Raw genomic sequence first — 14,491 nt, 5'->3', positions numbered from 1 at the left:
ACCAACAGTGTAACGATTAACAGGGTCATATGAGTAACATTTGCTAATCCATTTATATAATAAAACAGGTGACCAACATAAAGGAACCTTGTCAAGCTTTCCAACAAGATATTGTCAAATAACTTATCAAATAGATACGTCCGGTTCATTTATAACTACTTGGTGTAAATGTGGTGGCCATTAAATACATGTTATGCTGGGTATTTTCATGTTTTAAGTATAACCTTTGTGTTTATCTATGGCTGATAAGGGCATGTTATCTTGCAATCTCAAATGGCAAGTACATGTGATGTGTGCTGGAGGACAGTGGTGTGGTTTTATTACCATAGGGGTTTTTCAAAGTAGAAAAACAAATCTTTTTATTAAACAAATACCTATCGAGAACAGCTTTAAACTAGTATGTATCTTTTGAATTTACATTAAGATATGAATGGACTGTGTTATCCATCCACTGACATGCATCTGTCATTTAAAAAGGAAGGTTCAAGATCTAAGACAGAACATCCCTTTTTATCCCATAATTAAACTGCCAGTAGCTTAATTTCTGAGGAAGAGGCTGCCACCTCCTGTTCACTTTAGTCTGTATTCACATATTGAAAATCAAATCTAAAACTGAATTTACAAATGTCATGTAATTCCATTTATTTCCGCTGTAGTTATACTACAAATAAATAACAACCATTGTAAAGAAATGGAAATCATTTTATTTATTAGTGACTTGCTTTGCAATCGGAAATTGCAGCCAGTTTAATGCAAACCCTTCTGTGAGATAATGTGTCCTGTACACGGTTCAACATCAAGTGACTTTTTGTATTGCTTTTGAAGTTATTTTCTTAGTTGCTGCATTTCTTTCATTTATAAACATGTATAACAATCCAGTCGTAAACTGAATAAAAATATGGTGTGAAGGTAAATCAATAAACATTTTATTCCAGCTTCATTTGCAAGTTGTTTAGTAGTTAGATTATAGAAACTGTAATTGTAGCAGCTATATTAGAGGACCATGACCACAAACAAACTTCAAAGATAGAAATCTAATATCAAACGCAGTCTGAGCCAAGTCAGTCCGTTTCCAAATTGTATTCCTGTACCACCATCATGTGATTCATCCAGGCATCAAAGCACACACTTGTGTTCATATACACTGTATCTTCATTTTGATACACCAATCTCATTTATGTATCGTGGATGTGGGCTTGGTCTGCAATCAGCTGCAGTGGAGAGAGGTGTGGGGATAGATCAGGAGAGCAGTGCCAAGGTGAGTTAATTGTCTCAGCTGATTGTTGTTGATGTGTACCAATTAAACTCTCCCTTTATATGCAGTAGCGTGCTGGACCCTCAGATGACTGCCACACACCACAGAGACAGTGTTTGGGCTGTGAAATATTGTTTTGTTGATTCTTTGTTAAAATGTTGTGAACAACGGGCTGTGCGCCTTCCAGTAGCCGAGTAAACAGCAGCGCATGGTTGGTGGTTATAAAGTTGTGTTAAAAGTGTGAGCAGTCAGAATAAACACTGTTGCCTGTAAATTGTCTGTTTGGGCTGTGATCTGTGCTGAGGGTAACCCACGGTGGTAGTGAGTTCTGCTACATGTACCATAATGAAATAATTATTTCATAAGGTCGTCTGTGCAGTGTAGGAACATCTGTACATCATATATACATCAGACACATCAGTAATCACTGTATTAACTGTCACTGAGACAGAGCGTTATGTACACTTTTTTATGACAGTGTAGTCCTCATTTAATCCATTCATTTGATAAAATGTAATGTGCTTTCACTTCAGGCACCCAACATGCAATAAGGAATCCATACACACATGAATACTGCAACACACAATATAATATCAGATGTCAACGCTATTAAGTATAATGATTGCATTCCAGTTACAATGATATTAGCAGAAATGTATTGAACTCGAAACAGACGGAGACTAACGACTGCTGCTAAATCAGTATCAATATAATAAATGACATCACAATTTTATTCTTGTTTCATCATCAGGAAATTATTTCACCACACAAACACTGGTGAATTATTTGGAAGGGGGTCATTCATTGCTTGGACGTATCATGAATTGTAAAGGATTGTGTGTGTGTGTGTGTGTGTGTGTGTGTGTGTGTGTGTGTGTGTGTGTGTGTGTGTGTGTGTGTAAACGATGATGCAGGAACTGGATTGTGTTGGTGAGAGGGGGACTGATGGGCAGAGACGATAGTGATTTCTGAACTACACGTCAGGATGCGACACTTGGCCCGTGTCCTCGGCCAAAACTCATCCAGCAGAGAGCATGGGTGTGGTACCACACACACCTATTTTAACTGCAGCCCCAAAGCATGCTGGGTATCTGGGAAGCTTAAGAACTGATCTGTGGTTAAAAAAGATGCATGCAGAGTCAGGGGAGAAGATAACAAGCAGGTTCTTGGAAAACTGAACACAATAAACACGACACTATTGATCTAACTGTGGACTCCAATTTAAAATCAAAACTGTGGTTACCATGAGCGTCGAAGAACTCCTCGTCCGAGCTGTCGTCTGAGTCTCGCGCTATGCTCTGCATCCTCCACTCTGAGATGCTGTGACGTGATGGGCTCACTGAAAGACCGCACATGAACAAAAAAGAAAAAAATCACTGTTATTTTGGGACATGTGTTTCAGCCTCTCTCTTTTCTTTTTAAACACACACTACGACAAAGAAACATTGCTCCACCCGGCCCACACACATACACACACACACACACACACACACACACACACACACACACACACACACACACACACACACACAGTGTTATATAAACATGCAACACTCTCTGTGGTGCATTACTTCTTCACAGATGGACTGCTTGGTGGTCAGGGGATTGTGTGAAAAGTGAGGCCCAATGTAACACAGACAAGCTACAAACACTCTGACAACCAACTGTCAGTTGCGGAAAATGGCAATACTAAAAACAGGCCTTGTCTAATATCTATCACGTCTTCAGACTATGCATCGCATATGATTAGTGTGGAGGAAGAGGGGGGTGTCGCTCTAAGGGGCAGGCTGGTGAGAGGGGGGCACAGCTGTAGCTGTCAGTGCACAGAAGAAAACAGCAGTGGTAGAGGGCAGGGTCATTGCAAAGAGTGTCAGCCTCCTCTGGTCTGTGACATCAGCACTGCTGCTAAAAATAGCCCGGGAGAAAACTACAGGGGAGAGTTACAGGGGTGAAACAAGGCACGCTGGATGAGAGGCAGGGTCCAGGTGGCAGCTACAGTGAGCACTGCCTTGAGGTAGGGGTGACACCGGAGATGGGTGTGTTCAGACATGTGGTTCGTGATGTCAAAGCTGCTGCTAAAAATAACCCAGGTGATTTCCACTGAGTTGTAGGGGTGAGGGGAGGTAATTTGGATAGTACAGCAAATGTGGAGGCGTGAGTAAGAATAGTCAAGTAGAGTAAAAACATTCCAATTAACATCAGGCACCGGACAAAAAATCTAAGCGTGGCACAAAGTCTGCATACTAAAAAGCTGTCTCCAGAGGTGTTTGATCTTATTAACACCAATTCAACAATTTGAGTTCAGAGCTCTTCAGTAGACTCTGATTCATTCAGCTTGGGAGCAACTTTTAGTGTGTATACCTGTGTACAGCTAAACCATGAGACTGACTGTTTGTATCTTTCAACAATATTTACTGTCTTTTGAAAGAGATGAACCAATTAGCCCCACTGATGTCAATTCACTTTTCTTATGGAGTCAGATCTTCTGAGTATCAAACACCTGAAAAGTTGGCTGTAAAAGTTTTTAGTTGGCTTCTTCACTAAAAATTGTAGCTGTGATCAACTTGAATGTATCTGGGTTGATAGTGGTAGATTTATTTTATCTAGCCATTACAGTACTTCCTGTGGAGCACAGAGTTTTGAGGAAATCTTGTCTTCATAGGAATTCATTGTAACCCACATTAGTTCAACCACCAGCAGTTCTTAACGCAAAAGCAAAGCAGTAGCTTTTAACAACCACCTTTCCGGTTTACAGGGCGGTGAGTGTTTACTACTCAAAATAGTAATTTTGGAAGGATTAGCACTTTACTACATAAAAGAATTACACAAAAGAAAAATCATACAAACAGAAAAGGCAAAGTGCTATTTTGATGCAAGACCTTGTTGAATTCCTCACATGCTTAACATACTAGCTGCCAGTGTGAACAGGTCTCAAATATCACTAGCTGGCTGTGTTTACTTATGGAACTGTTTGACTTTACTGTTAGTATATCTCAACCTTTAAGGTTAAAAAGAGTCCGGTGACAGACTGAACAAATAAGGCTTACAAGATATAATATGTAACTAATTTCCTTAAAAAACAATGTATAGACTAATGCAAAAGTAATCCCTCTCAATAATCAGTTATGACCCACTAGAAGTGTGGTGGTGTCTGTATCTGCAGAGACCCTGCCCTCTGCCTGTATTTTCTCTTTTCTTATTTTTCTGTGTGCGGGATGTTAACCGGCATCAGCACAGAGCCTTTGGGCCCCACGTGGGTGTGTAACCCCCAGCCAATTAACAGCGTGCTGGTTGTGCAGCCTATTCTCATTCACCAACTGCTGCTTTGCCCCTTAGCGCCTCATATCGACGCACAACTTTACCTGACACACACTGTGGCGCCATCCTGCTTAGGTGTGTGTGTGTGTGTGTGTGTGTGTGTGTGTGTTCATTTGTGCTTTAGAACATAACTGCTGCGAGACAATGAGAAAAAACGTATTATTTCTCTGATTCACTGCTTTGTACAGTGCTCCTTCTCTTCATTCACTCACTCATAAGCTTGCTCGACCACTGCTGTGCTCTCTCTCTCTCTTTCTCTCTAGCTGTTGAGCCAGGGAGAAGGGGCCAACTTTGAACCGTGTGTTTACAAACAGTAGCAGTAGTACTCAGTAGCAGTAGCTACTAGCAATAGTAGTGCTTCTCACCTCCTCTCTTGGATGAGCGGGAGGATCGGGATGAAGTGGACCACTGCTTGGTGAGTACACCTCGTGGCTGGAGAGTCTCTCCTCCTGAGCGAACAACCACCTCCTCAGCTTCCATGGAGCTGATCGCTTCTTTAACCTCCTGGTGTTTGTCCGGAGACGGAGCATCTCCGTTGGCCTCTGTGGCCTCCTCTGCCTGACTGAACTGGGCCATCTTCGTGGCCAGGGCCAGCTGGGTTTCCAGTTCCAGTTGCCGGATGTCCTCCATGGTCAGACCGTACCACTCATCCTGCCAGCACCAGGCCTGCCGGTGGGCACGCACCATCACCTTTCTCAGTCCTAGGGAGAAACAATCATAAGGTTTCTACATTTAGATGTGAATTTGATAAGATTCCTGTCAAAATACGCTGGTAGTAGAACTAACAAACTACTACATTAGATAAAAGACTTACATCTGTGACTCCATACTAGAGTTTAGATTCTCGGCCCAAGCCCGACCACATCCTCAGGCCGGGCCCTTCTTTTTTTTTTTTACGTTTCTTCATTCGGATCCACTTGCGATCCGTTCCATTCTAAACAAACAGCGCAGTTTACATGCTTCCTCCTTGTTGTATTATTCTAAACAGATTTCTGTAGTTCAAACAACTCTGAATTGTAGTTGAGAACATCAGTTATAACGGCCCACGTATTAAAAAATTGTGGGGTTTAAATCGGGCTCGGGCTCATAATTACAGTTAATGTGTCGGGCCGGGCCGGGCTCGGACACAACGTGCTCGGGCTCGGGCAGATTCGGGCTTGATTTTTTGGGCCGATCTAAGCTCTACTCCATACTCACCGACATCATGGATGAAGCGTTCAATCTTAGACTGCATGCCCCAGTAACGAAACTCCACCTTGCAGAGTTTGTAGGCACACATGATGGGGGTCTTCCCTGGGTTATTTTTGTACTCTTCTATCCAGTCGTCCTGCAGAGGACCCCTCTGGGTCTTGGCTGACTTGTAGAGCCGTGTGTCCTCCTCTGCTTTGTACTCATGGGGAGGGATGGGATCTGTCACAATGTCGATTGGGTCTGCCAAAGACAAAGTTCAAATCCAGAAAGCAATGACTAATGGAGCCAGGTATTTTGAATATATTGTATGAATTATGTAACATATTCTGTGTCTTTAAAATCATACATTAGTACAAATGGACATAAATGGTCAGTGTAGTAGAACTTCTGGACTTGTGTTCAAAGGCTTGAAATTCTTTTAATAGCTGAATTTCAGACTGACATACTTACTTGACTTATTCATTAAAATGATTACAATCAATGTTGTAACCTGGTCACTGTATCTCCACAGCGCTGTGGAGTACTGCCTGCGTGCCCTAAACGGCCACTTCGTTTCTGAGCCGCTTCATATTCAATGGATATGCTACCAAACAGAAAAAGACATAAGCAGTACCACTGAATTGCCACAAGTGGGCCTCACCTGCTCTGTTTGAGACACAAAAGGACCAATATAAAGACACCATCAAACTAAACCTACTAATGGCGCTTTTCCATTACATGGTACCTGCTTGACTCGACTCGCCTCGACTCTACTCGCCTTTTTTGGTTTTCCATTACGAAAAAAAGTACCTGGTACCTGCTAACAGGTACTTTTCTTTAGTACCACCTCAGTCGAGGTTCCAAGCGAACTGAGCCGATACCAAAAGGTGACGTGAAAGCGACAGACGGGGGTGTACTTAACAAACCCGCCATTTTTAAATAGTTTAGCCAGCTGTGTTTTTTTTTGCTGCCTCCAGCTTCATTTGAAACAAAATGTGTCTTCTGGCTGTGGCAACAACAACACACCTTCAACGTTCTGTGTGTGTGTCGCGTTAGATCACGGCAGTTTACTGCGGCGCCGCTATATAAGACGACCAGCCACGCTGAGGCGGTACTAAAATCTGCAATGGAAAACGGACGCACAGTGCGTTGGGTCGAGGCGAGTAGAGTCGAGGCGAGTCGAGCAGGTACCATGTAATGGAAAAACGCCAAAATACTAACCTGTCACCTTAAATAACTATTGCAAGAAAAGGTCTTTACGTGCTTTGTTGGTTCTCTAATACAGTAAGCTATACTGTATTAGAGAACTACAGCATGTATATTGAGCTGGACTTTAAGAGTTAAAGTAGCCTGATACACATCAATTAATATTTTAATATTTGAGTTTATGTTATCGTAATGGTTCAGGATCAATACCAAACTGTCTCACCAATAGTCCTCTGCCTCTTCTCTGTTGCAGACATGTTGAAGACATCTGCTTGATTGCCTGTGTCAGATTTGTAGTACGTCTCAATGTCAATGGAGAACTTCTCAACAAAGGGGCAGGTGTATCTGGAGGAAAAAAAAGGCAACAAAATCAACGGAACGGAACAAATGTCCAAATATAGCAAGATTGCATTATGGGTTGGCCTCTGCCTTTATTAAGAGACTCAGTTCTCAACTCAATGGCTCAAGATCTACTACTATTTTATTAAGAGTGAGAACGCCCTCTCACTGCTGAGGATAGGAAACGTGTGAGCCATGCCCACCTGTTGCATCTGAGGCGTCTGCAGCAAAGCTGTCAGTGGTTGAAAAGATGTCAACAGGCACTTGCAGTCTATCAATATCCTGACAGTATAGTCAAGAGCACATCTCTGTTCAGCACCTTCACATCTCTGTTTGTCAGGCCCCACACAGACAACAAACAAACACAAGACACCCTGCTCTGAGGTTTTTGTTTTCTCTTGGCTTTTATTGAGGGATAGCAGCTAGAGCAGAACTTCAAACTAGGCATGATTACACTCAACATGCATCGCATTTTTTTGTATAATAAACTGAATATAAGAAGGGTTTGAATTATTAACCCCTAAACAGGTGGGGATGGATTTTTGTCTTTAACTGTGTGTACACCTACCAGCTGCAGCAGTTAGATACCCAGGCACAGAGCATTTATTTTATTAAAATAACAAATGTACTTTTGTGCAGCCTTGGCAGAGTTTTATGCACTCTCACTCCTGCTCTGAAGGGGTGTGGAGGTGGCCTTCCTACAAACCTCACCTGGTGCGGGTGTAAGGGTAGGCGTTCCAAGACTCCTCTTCAACCCTCAGTGCTGCTTTGGGCAGAATGGAGCGGAACCAGCTGGGAATGTGCATGCCAATATGGTAAACCTTGTGGGTGTACTGGCCCGTCCCACCCGGTCCATCTGTGTAGGGCTTATTCTCTAGAATCTCCACCCCACTACCTTCACCACAGCTCTCTTCTCTGCTCTTTTTCTGTAAGAAGAATAATAAAAATGAAGTTGAAGTGAATTGGCAAGTTGTTCATGTTTGCATAATAGTAGTATAGTGTAAAGGGAATGTTACATTTACAACACTAAATATAAATTTACCCTTGACAACCCTTACCCTTGTAAACAAATGTTTAACAAGGAAATGAAACAAACAAATGAATGGACATGGTGCCTTTTGCAAATACGAATCTGACACAAGATGAGACACACACCGAAATGATTAGCTCCCTAAAAGCTACGTCACCTTCTGAGTTGCAAATCAGGAAGCCCAAGAAACCAGCTCACAGAGCCACACCTTCCCCACATTTACATTCCAGGTGCAAACAGGAAGAGAGGCTGGGTGGAGCCTGAAGATGCAGTTGAGTAGACTTACAGCTAGGTGACTTAAAGCTTCACATACAGGAATGTGTGGCATGGCAAGAGGAAGATTTGTTATTATTATGAAATCCGTAAAACTGGAAACGTTGACAGCAGAGCATAGTCCAAGTGCTGACGATATTAAAAACACATGGAGCAAAGAGCAAGGATCATAAATGTCAGAGATTACTGACGTATCATCTTTCCTCTTTCTGTTATCAGCTGTTGTCCAGTCTTTCCACATACACAAAGTAACACACACAAAGTGTGTTCAACACAGTATTTAGCGCAGCACTGGGATAATAGGGAGACAGATTTCTCCAGTCATCCAGTGGGGAGAGGCGACGGAGGCGAGGCAGTGAGTCAACGGAGTGGAGAGGAGGAAGCCATGAGGCGTCCAGCGCTCCGGACCTCATTACCTCTGACAGGTCATTCATTAGCCACCCGCTCTGCTCTCAACAGCCCAGACACAGCTCCAAAGACACAGCACAGACACTACAGCACCGTCAAACTGGCCGTACACACAGCCAGTACATGCGACAGGAACCCCAGTACTGAAACATAGTTTGATAAATTATGTTTGCATAACTATTTACATAATATGCAAACGTGAAATTTACAGTGTATTGCACACGTACAAAACCCTAACAAAATGTGTGCAGCTGTAGAAGTACGCACATGTAAACAAAACGTGTGTAGACAGATTTAGGAATTTAAAGTCGTGTTAAGGAGTTCACCCCAAAACACAATAAAACATATCTTTCCATTACACAGAGCAAAATTAGTTGGCTTTTTAAAGTAGACTGATCACAATAAGGTCAGTGCATTATTGTGAGTATCATTATATTTGGAAAGATATATTGCTGTTGAGTTTTCCAAATGTAATTATGTTTTCTTTGTACAGATAGCTCCAAATGTTGGCAAATTATGTCTGGATGTGAAGTCAGCAATCTAGTTAAAAGGAAAAAAATAAGTTTTTATTGTGTTTCGTGGGGGACTGTCCCTTTAATTAGGTTCCTGACAGGTGACAGCAGCACTTTATCTCCCTCTTGGAGCAACGGATGATTCTCTAAAGTTCAGCAGAAGAAAGATTATAAAACACTGTCCAGGGCTTAGCCGTTCCCTGAGGGAAAAAAGGGACACATTCATTTAAATGAACAGTAAATGTAATGTTAGATTCCTAATGAAAACAGTGTGCTCTGTTCATTTGTATACAGATGTAAACCGTACCTGTGGGGGAACAGAAATAAAGAAATAGTTTTCAAAAGTCTCTGGAAGTGTGTCGACTGTCTCCATAGGGGCGGGAGGGGGGCTCTCGTGCACATCGGTCTTCTGTAAAATCCTTTTTGGCTCAGTACACAAAGTGCCGCTGAGTTGTAAGTTCAAGTCCTGCCCTAAAACCTCTCTAAAATCTCTCTCGCGCGCACCCACCATTTTTTAAACAGCCACCAAACCTTTATAAATAAAAGTTATCACCATGAAAGCCTACTGTCTGTGTTTAGATCTGACTGCTCTAACAGGATGGGAGTCACATCCTGGTTTTTTCCTCTTGCCGTCAAGTCAGTGAGGCACATTTCCTGTTTGAGATGCTTCTTTTCACTCTACTCCACCGATACAGATGCTTAGTCAGAACATGACATGGATGTGTGCCGGATGAATGAGACATAGTGAGATCTTCTCATATTTAATTTCTTACACATTCAGCGTTTGCTTTGTGCATTACCGCAAATCCCTATGCGGTGATACTGAATTCACATTAGCTATCGAATAAGAAGGCGGAGTGAGAGGAGAGATGGGGTGGGGCATTACCAGCTGAGGTGAAGATATGGCCAGGCTGTCCTAAGGTCCTGACTTCATCTATGCTGGTTTGCAGACAGGCAGGCCTACATGCTGCAGTTGCCCTGGTAACATAGCAATGAAGCAAGTGTAGACACTGAGCAAAATACTCTCTGCTCAGAATACCTCTCTCTCTCTCTCTCTCTCTCTCTCTCTCTCTCTCTCTCTCTCTCTCTCTCTCTCTCTCTCTCTCTCTCTCTCTCTCTCTCTCTCTCTCTCTCTCTCTCTCTCTCTCTCTCTCTCTCTCTCTCTCTCTCTCTCTCTCTCTCCCACCCCGTCTCTCATTTCTTTCCCTCCCTCCTTCGCAAACTCTTTTTATCCTCCATTTCCTCTTTTCATTCACTCCCCCTCTCGAACAAAACCTGACCACCGGCACGCTGCTGATGTCATGGTTTCCATAGTGACAGAAGCCTCACAGCAACAAGGCTGTGCAGAGAGGGTTAGGTCAGGGGGAAAGGTAACTATGGGTCACTATGGGTCACTCTTTCGTTGACATAACCACCACATTATAGGATCCCTGAAGAAGCAAGACACACTGAAACCAGCAAAATGACTCAACCTGATCAAACAGACCTGGAACTATAACCTGCTCTTTAACAAAGATAAAACCACTTGTGATACACATTACATAACCAAGTCCCAAGATCAGCATGTGCCTCAAACAATAAAAACTGAAAAATGCACATAAATGCCCAAATGTGTCAAAAACAATAGTCTAAACAATAGTAACTTAATTCAAAATTGTTACCACAGTCCGAGTCATTGTGATTGCTCTCCATGCCTCTCCCGTGTACTGCTGCACACAGTACACCTGGCAGTACCACTGGATTAAATAAATCTTCCTTCATGTACAAGTCATTTGAAGAGAAAATATGTTGCCACACAGGATAGTTAAAGCTGTATAAATTAGCCATTCCTGCTTGGTGCTGTAAACCCTAAAGCTCTTACACAGCCCCCCAGTCTCCAGCTAAGGGCCTGGTTATACATATGAAACTGTCTGACACTGACAAAGCAGTATGTCCATCTCCATCGTGGCAGTATGTGTTGAGTTTTCAGTGAAAGTTTTCAGTGAAAGCAATGTGCCCACACCCTCCTCATGACGAAACATGCAGTCTATGACAGCTGGAAACAGCCAGCTTCAGAGTTTAAATTGGATAATCTATCGGCACACAAGCTCTCTTTGTTCCATTACTCCACTGACGTCAGAACGTGTGACCAATCATTTCATAATTGGGCACACTGCGATTTGGTCTCCTGGTTTCTGCACCACTTGGCTGTTTTCAGCCAGGTGTGTATGTGTGAGAATTTGGTGTTGTGACCTCACCTGGATCATATAGAGCTGGGCAATGCGGTACTCCTCCACACTCATGGGCATGGGGATGCGGTACTCCTTGATAAGCATGGTGAATCTTGGAGGATAGGGAGAGGGGGATCGGGGAGAAGATTGACAAGGGAAGGGGGGAGGGACAGAGGGAAGGGAGAGGGGACAAGAGAGACTCGGGGGCTCCTATATGTAACTTGTCAAATCACCAGCTGAAGTCCGCATTGACGGTTCCTGTGGGGGAAGAAACAAAAAAAAAGCATGTAAGCTGTGAATATATTTAAAAATAAATATCTACAAGGCAGTCAGTAGTGTTTGTTATAGTCAAAACATGCCGTTAACCCTGATCAGATTTCTAGAGCTCCAAAAAAAGTGAATGGTTCTTCAAACGGGTCTTCATCAACATCCATCACTCAAAAGCAGAAACCAGCTTCAATCAGCAACAAAAAACATTCATCACAAGCAAAACATAACAGTAGCGCGCAGACAAATTTCGGAAGCTGCAAGATTCCTCTAGGACCAAGGACAAAGATTAATTCTCGTGGCTCACACGCAGATGAAGAGGAGAGGAGAGCCGGAGTGTCATTCAGGACATATGCTTAATGTAGTTCCTGTATGTCTAGTCCAAGTCCTGGCACTAAGGACAAGCATCAGCATCGTGTCTCCATCCAGCATCTCAGATTGGGGATTTTCCAGGATAAACTTCTCTTTTTATACACAGGCCACAGCTTAGTGTGTGTGTGTGTGTGTGTGTGTGTGTGTGTGTGTGTGTGTGTGTGTGTGTCACGGAGAGCACCCGTGCCTTACCGACGGTCCCAACAGCCACCCTGTCTCTCCCAACCCTTCAGCACCGTCACATGGGGGGCTCACTCAGCGTAAGAGGGATTACAGTTGAGTGGGGAGCATTACACAACATTGTAAGAGCCCCCTGTGCATGATTGAGGTTTTTACAAATAGCAGCCTTAGAATTACACAAAGCATTGTTTTCAAACCACTGGGCAGACAGAGGTAGGTGTGGGCTATACATAACCAACGTGTGGGTGGCGTGAGTTGCAGAAGTCTGCTTCTGACCGCTGAGAGAAGAACAGCTCCAAAACCAAGCAGGTACAATATAAGATCATGGCTGTACAGACTGTCAGCTAAGGTGACACATTAACTGAAGAGGAGTCAATAAAGATAGGGATATAAGAGAAATCTTCTCTGTCAAAATGAATGATGAAGGACAGTATTGAATATTTGTAAAGAGAGAGACCGGTAAAACTTTAGTCCTTAGAGCAGAAAACAATTAACACTATAGGCTGAATCCTATAATGTTTTTCCATTCTCCAAAGTGCATATGTAGCATTTTGGGAAAGAGCTCCACACCTGTTAATAATTCCATAACGAATATTTAAAAGTCTAGTTAATGAAGGTATGGTTCAGTCTGTATTCAGATACAGCTGGTGAAAGCACAGTGGACAGGATCTTGGTCACCATGCTGATGAAACTGTATTGTACTGTACGTGTTTGACGGACGACAACAACACTGTCCTTGCACTGTCTGCATTTGGCTGTCCAAATGTGACTACACAGCATTGCATAACCCCAATATTTATATTTTTTCTGACCGATGGCAGCAACTGGACCTCGCTCTGGCAGCCAGCCATTCTGTCTAATCACACTAATCACACTAATATTCCCACTGCAACACTTATCCAGTGAACAAAAGCTAGCTTTGGTGATGCTCCTGTTGTCTGCAAGGGCTCTGGTCCACCACCTATTTGTAGTGCTCGCCATAACAACTTACCACTGAAGACACATTCCCCTAATAAACTCACTGACGCATTGCCAGGACAAAGACGCAGCCTGTATAACTTCTCATGCTGGAGCAGGTGCTTACTAACAGACTGGGAAGTGTTCTGGTTAAAAGGGTGCAACATTGTCTTCTATACATTTTTCACGTTATCTTTGCTCTACACAGAAGAACAACGCATTGAAAAAATCGGAGCAGAAAGCCACGTTTTGCTGAAAATAACTGCACTCTTGGGAAAGACTAGGATAGAACTAGGCTAGCCTGGAGAGGCCCAGAGAAAAGCCTGCAGCTCAGAAGCCAGAGAGGCCTCTACATGTTAGTGCCAGGCTTTAGAGGGGAAGGTCACAGTGCTCATTCTGGTTGAGCGTGTTGATGATAAACAGCTTCACAATCTACTTGAAGCATGGTTCAACAATGTGGCAACAGTTTGAATGTGGGATGCAACTGATGCTGCAACAAATTTCTGAGTGTTTCTGAGAAGTCTAGATGTGACAGCTGAACCGATTTGGAAGTCATTCAGTGTGACACAGTAAGACAGTTTCTTATACTGTCTGAGAATGACCACTGTGTGAATCAAAGTCCAGCCAGCTGCCACCAACTGGCAACCCACATACAAGGAAGTGGCACAAGGTATGTAAAGAGAGACAAACAGAGAGAGAGAAAGAGAGACAGAGAGACAGGAAAAGCAACAGGCAGCATAACAGAGGGCTCCGTCCAGCAGGATGTATTAGTAACCTGGGGTGATGATGAGGTACTGTGATTTGTAGTAATGCTGATGCATGTGAATTATGTGTCCAATGGCCAAGCAGGATTATGACAGTTTTACTTTTTGTTAGAGCTGCAACTTACTTTTATCTTAATCATGAATTAATCTGTTGATTTTTTAATCAATATATTTTCTGGTCAAATCTCAGAATCTAGTGAAAAGGACCAATCACAATTTTCCAGAACGAA

The 14,491-nt window shown here is 42.9% G+C and overlaps 1 protein-coding gene across 9 annotated transcripts in view; it reads right to left on the bottom strand.

The window, feature by feature from the left end:
• Window positions 1-14,491, bottom strand: part of LOC116056912 (membrane-associated phosphatidylinositol transfer protein 2-like) — a 47,597-nt gene that overhangs the window by 15,536 nt on the left and 17,570 nt on the right. For 8 of the 9 annotated variants that reach the window (XM_031309327.2, XM_031309331.2, XM_031309330.2 and 5 more), the window contains exons 2-7: window positions 11,749-11,979; window positions 8,000-8,214; window positions 7,173-7,294; window positions 5,771-6,004; window positions 4,939-5,274; window positions 2,499-2,594 (exon numbers count right to left, since the gene is read on the bottom strand). In XM_031309327.2, the coding sequence (XP_031165187.1) occupies window positions 2,499-2,594; window positions 4,939-5,274; window positions 5,771-6,004; window positions 7,173-7,294; window positions 8,000-8,214; window positions 11,749-11,826 (1,081 nt within the window). In that variant the 5' untranslated portion in view covers window positions 11,827-11,979. Of the gene's footprint in view, window positions 1-2,498; window positions 2,595-4,938; window positions 5,275-5,770; window positions 6,005-7,172; window positions 7,295-7,999; window positions 8,215-11,748; window positions 11,980-12,295; window positions 12,575-14,491 lie in introns of those variants that run through there. The other variant, XM_031309328.2, reaches the window with a different exon arrangement.

Source organism: Sander lucioperca, chromosome 2, assembly GCF_008315115.2.
Source record: "Sander lucioperca isolate FBNREF2018 chromosome 2, SLUC_FBN_1.2, whole genome shotgun sequence".
Taxonomy (NCBI): domain Eukaryota; kingdom Metazoa; phylum Chordata; class Actinopteri; order Perciformes; family Percidae; genus Sander; species Sander lucioperca.
The sequence above is the reverse complement of the archived record's forward strand: the minus strand, read 5'-3'. Positions and strand labels throughout refer to the sequence as shown.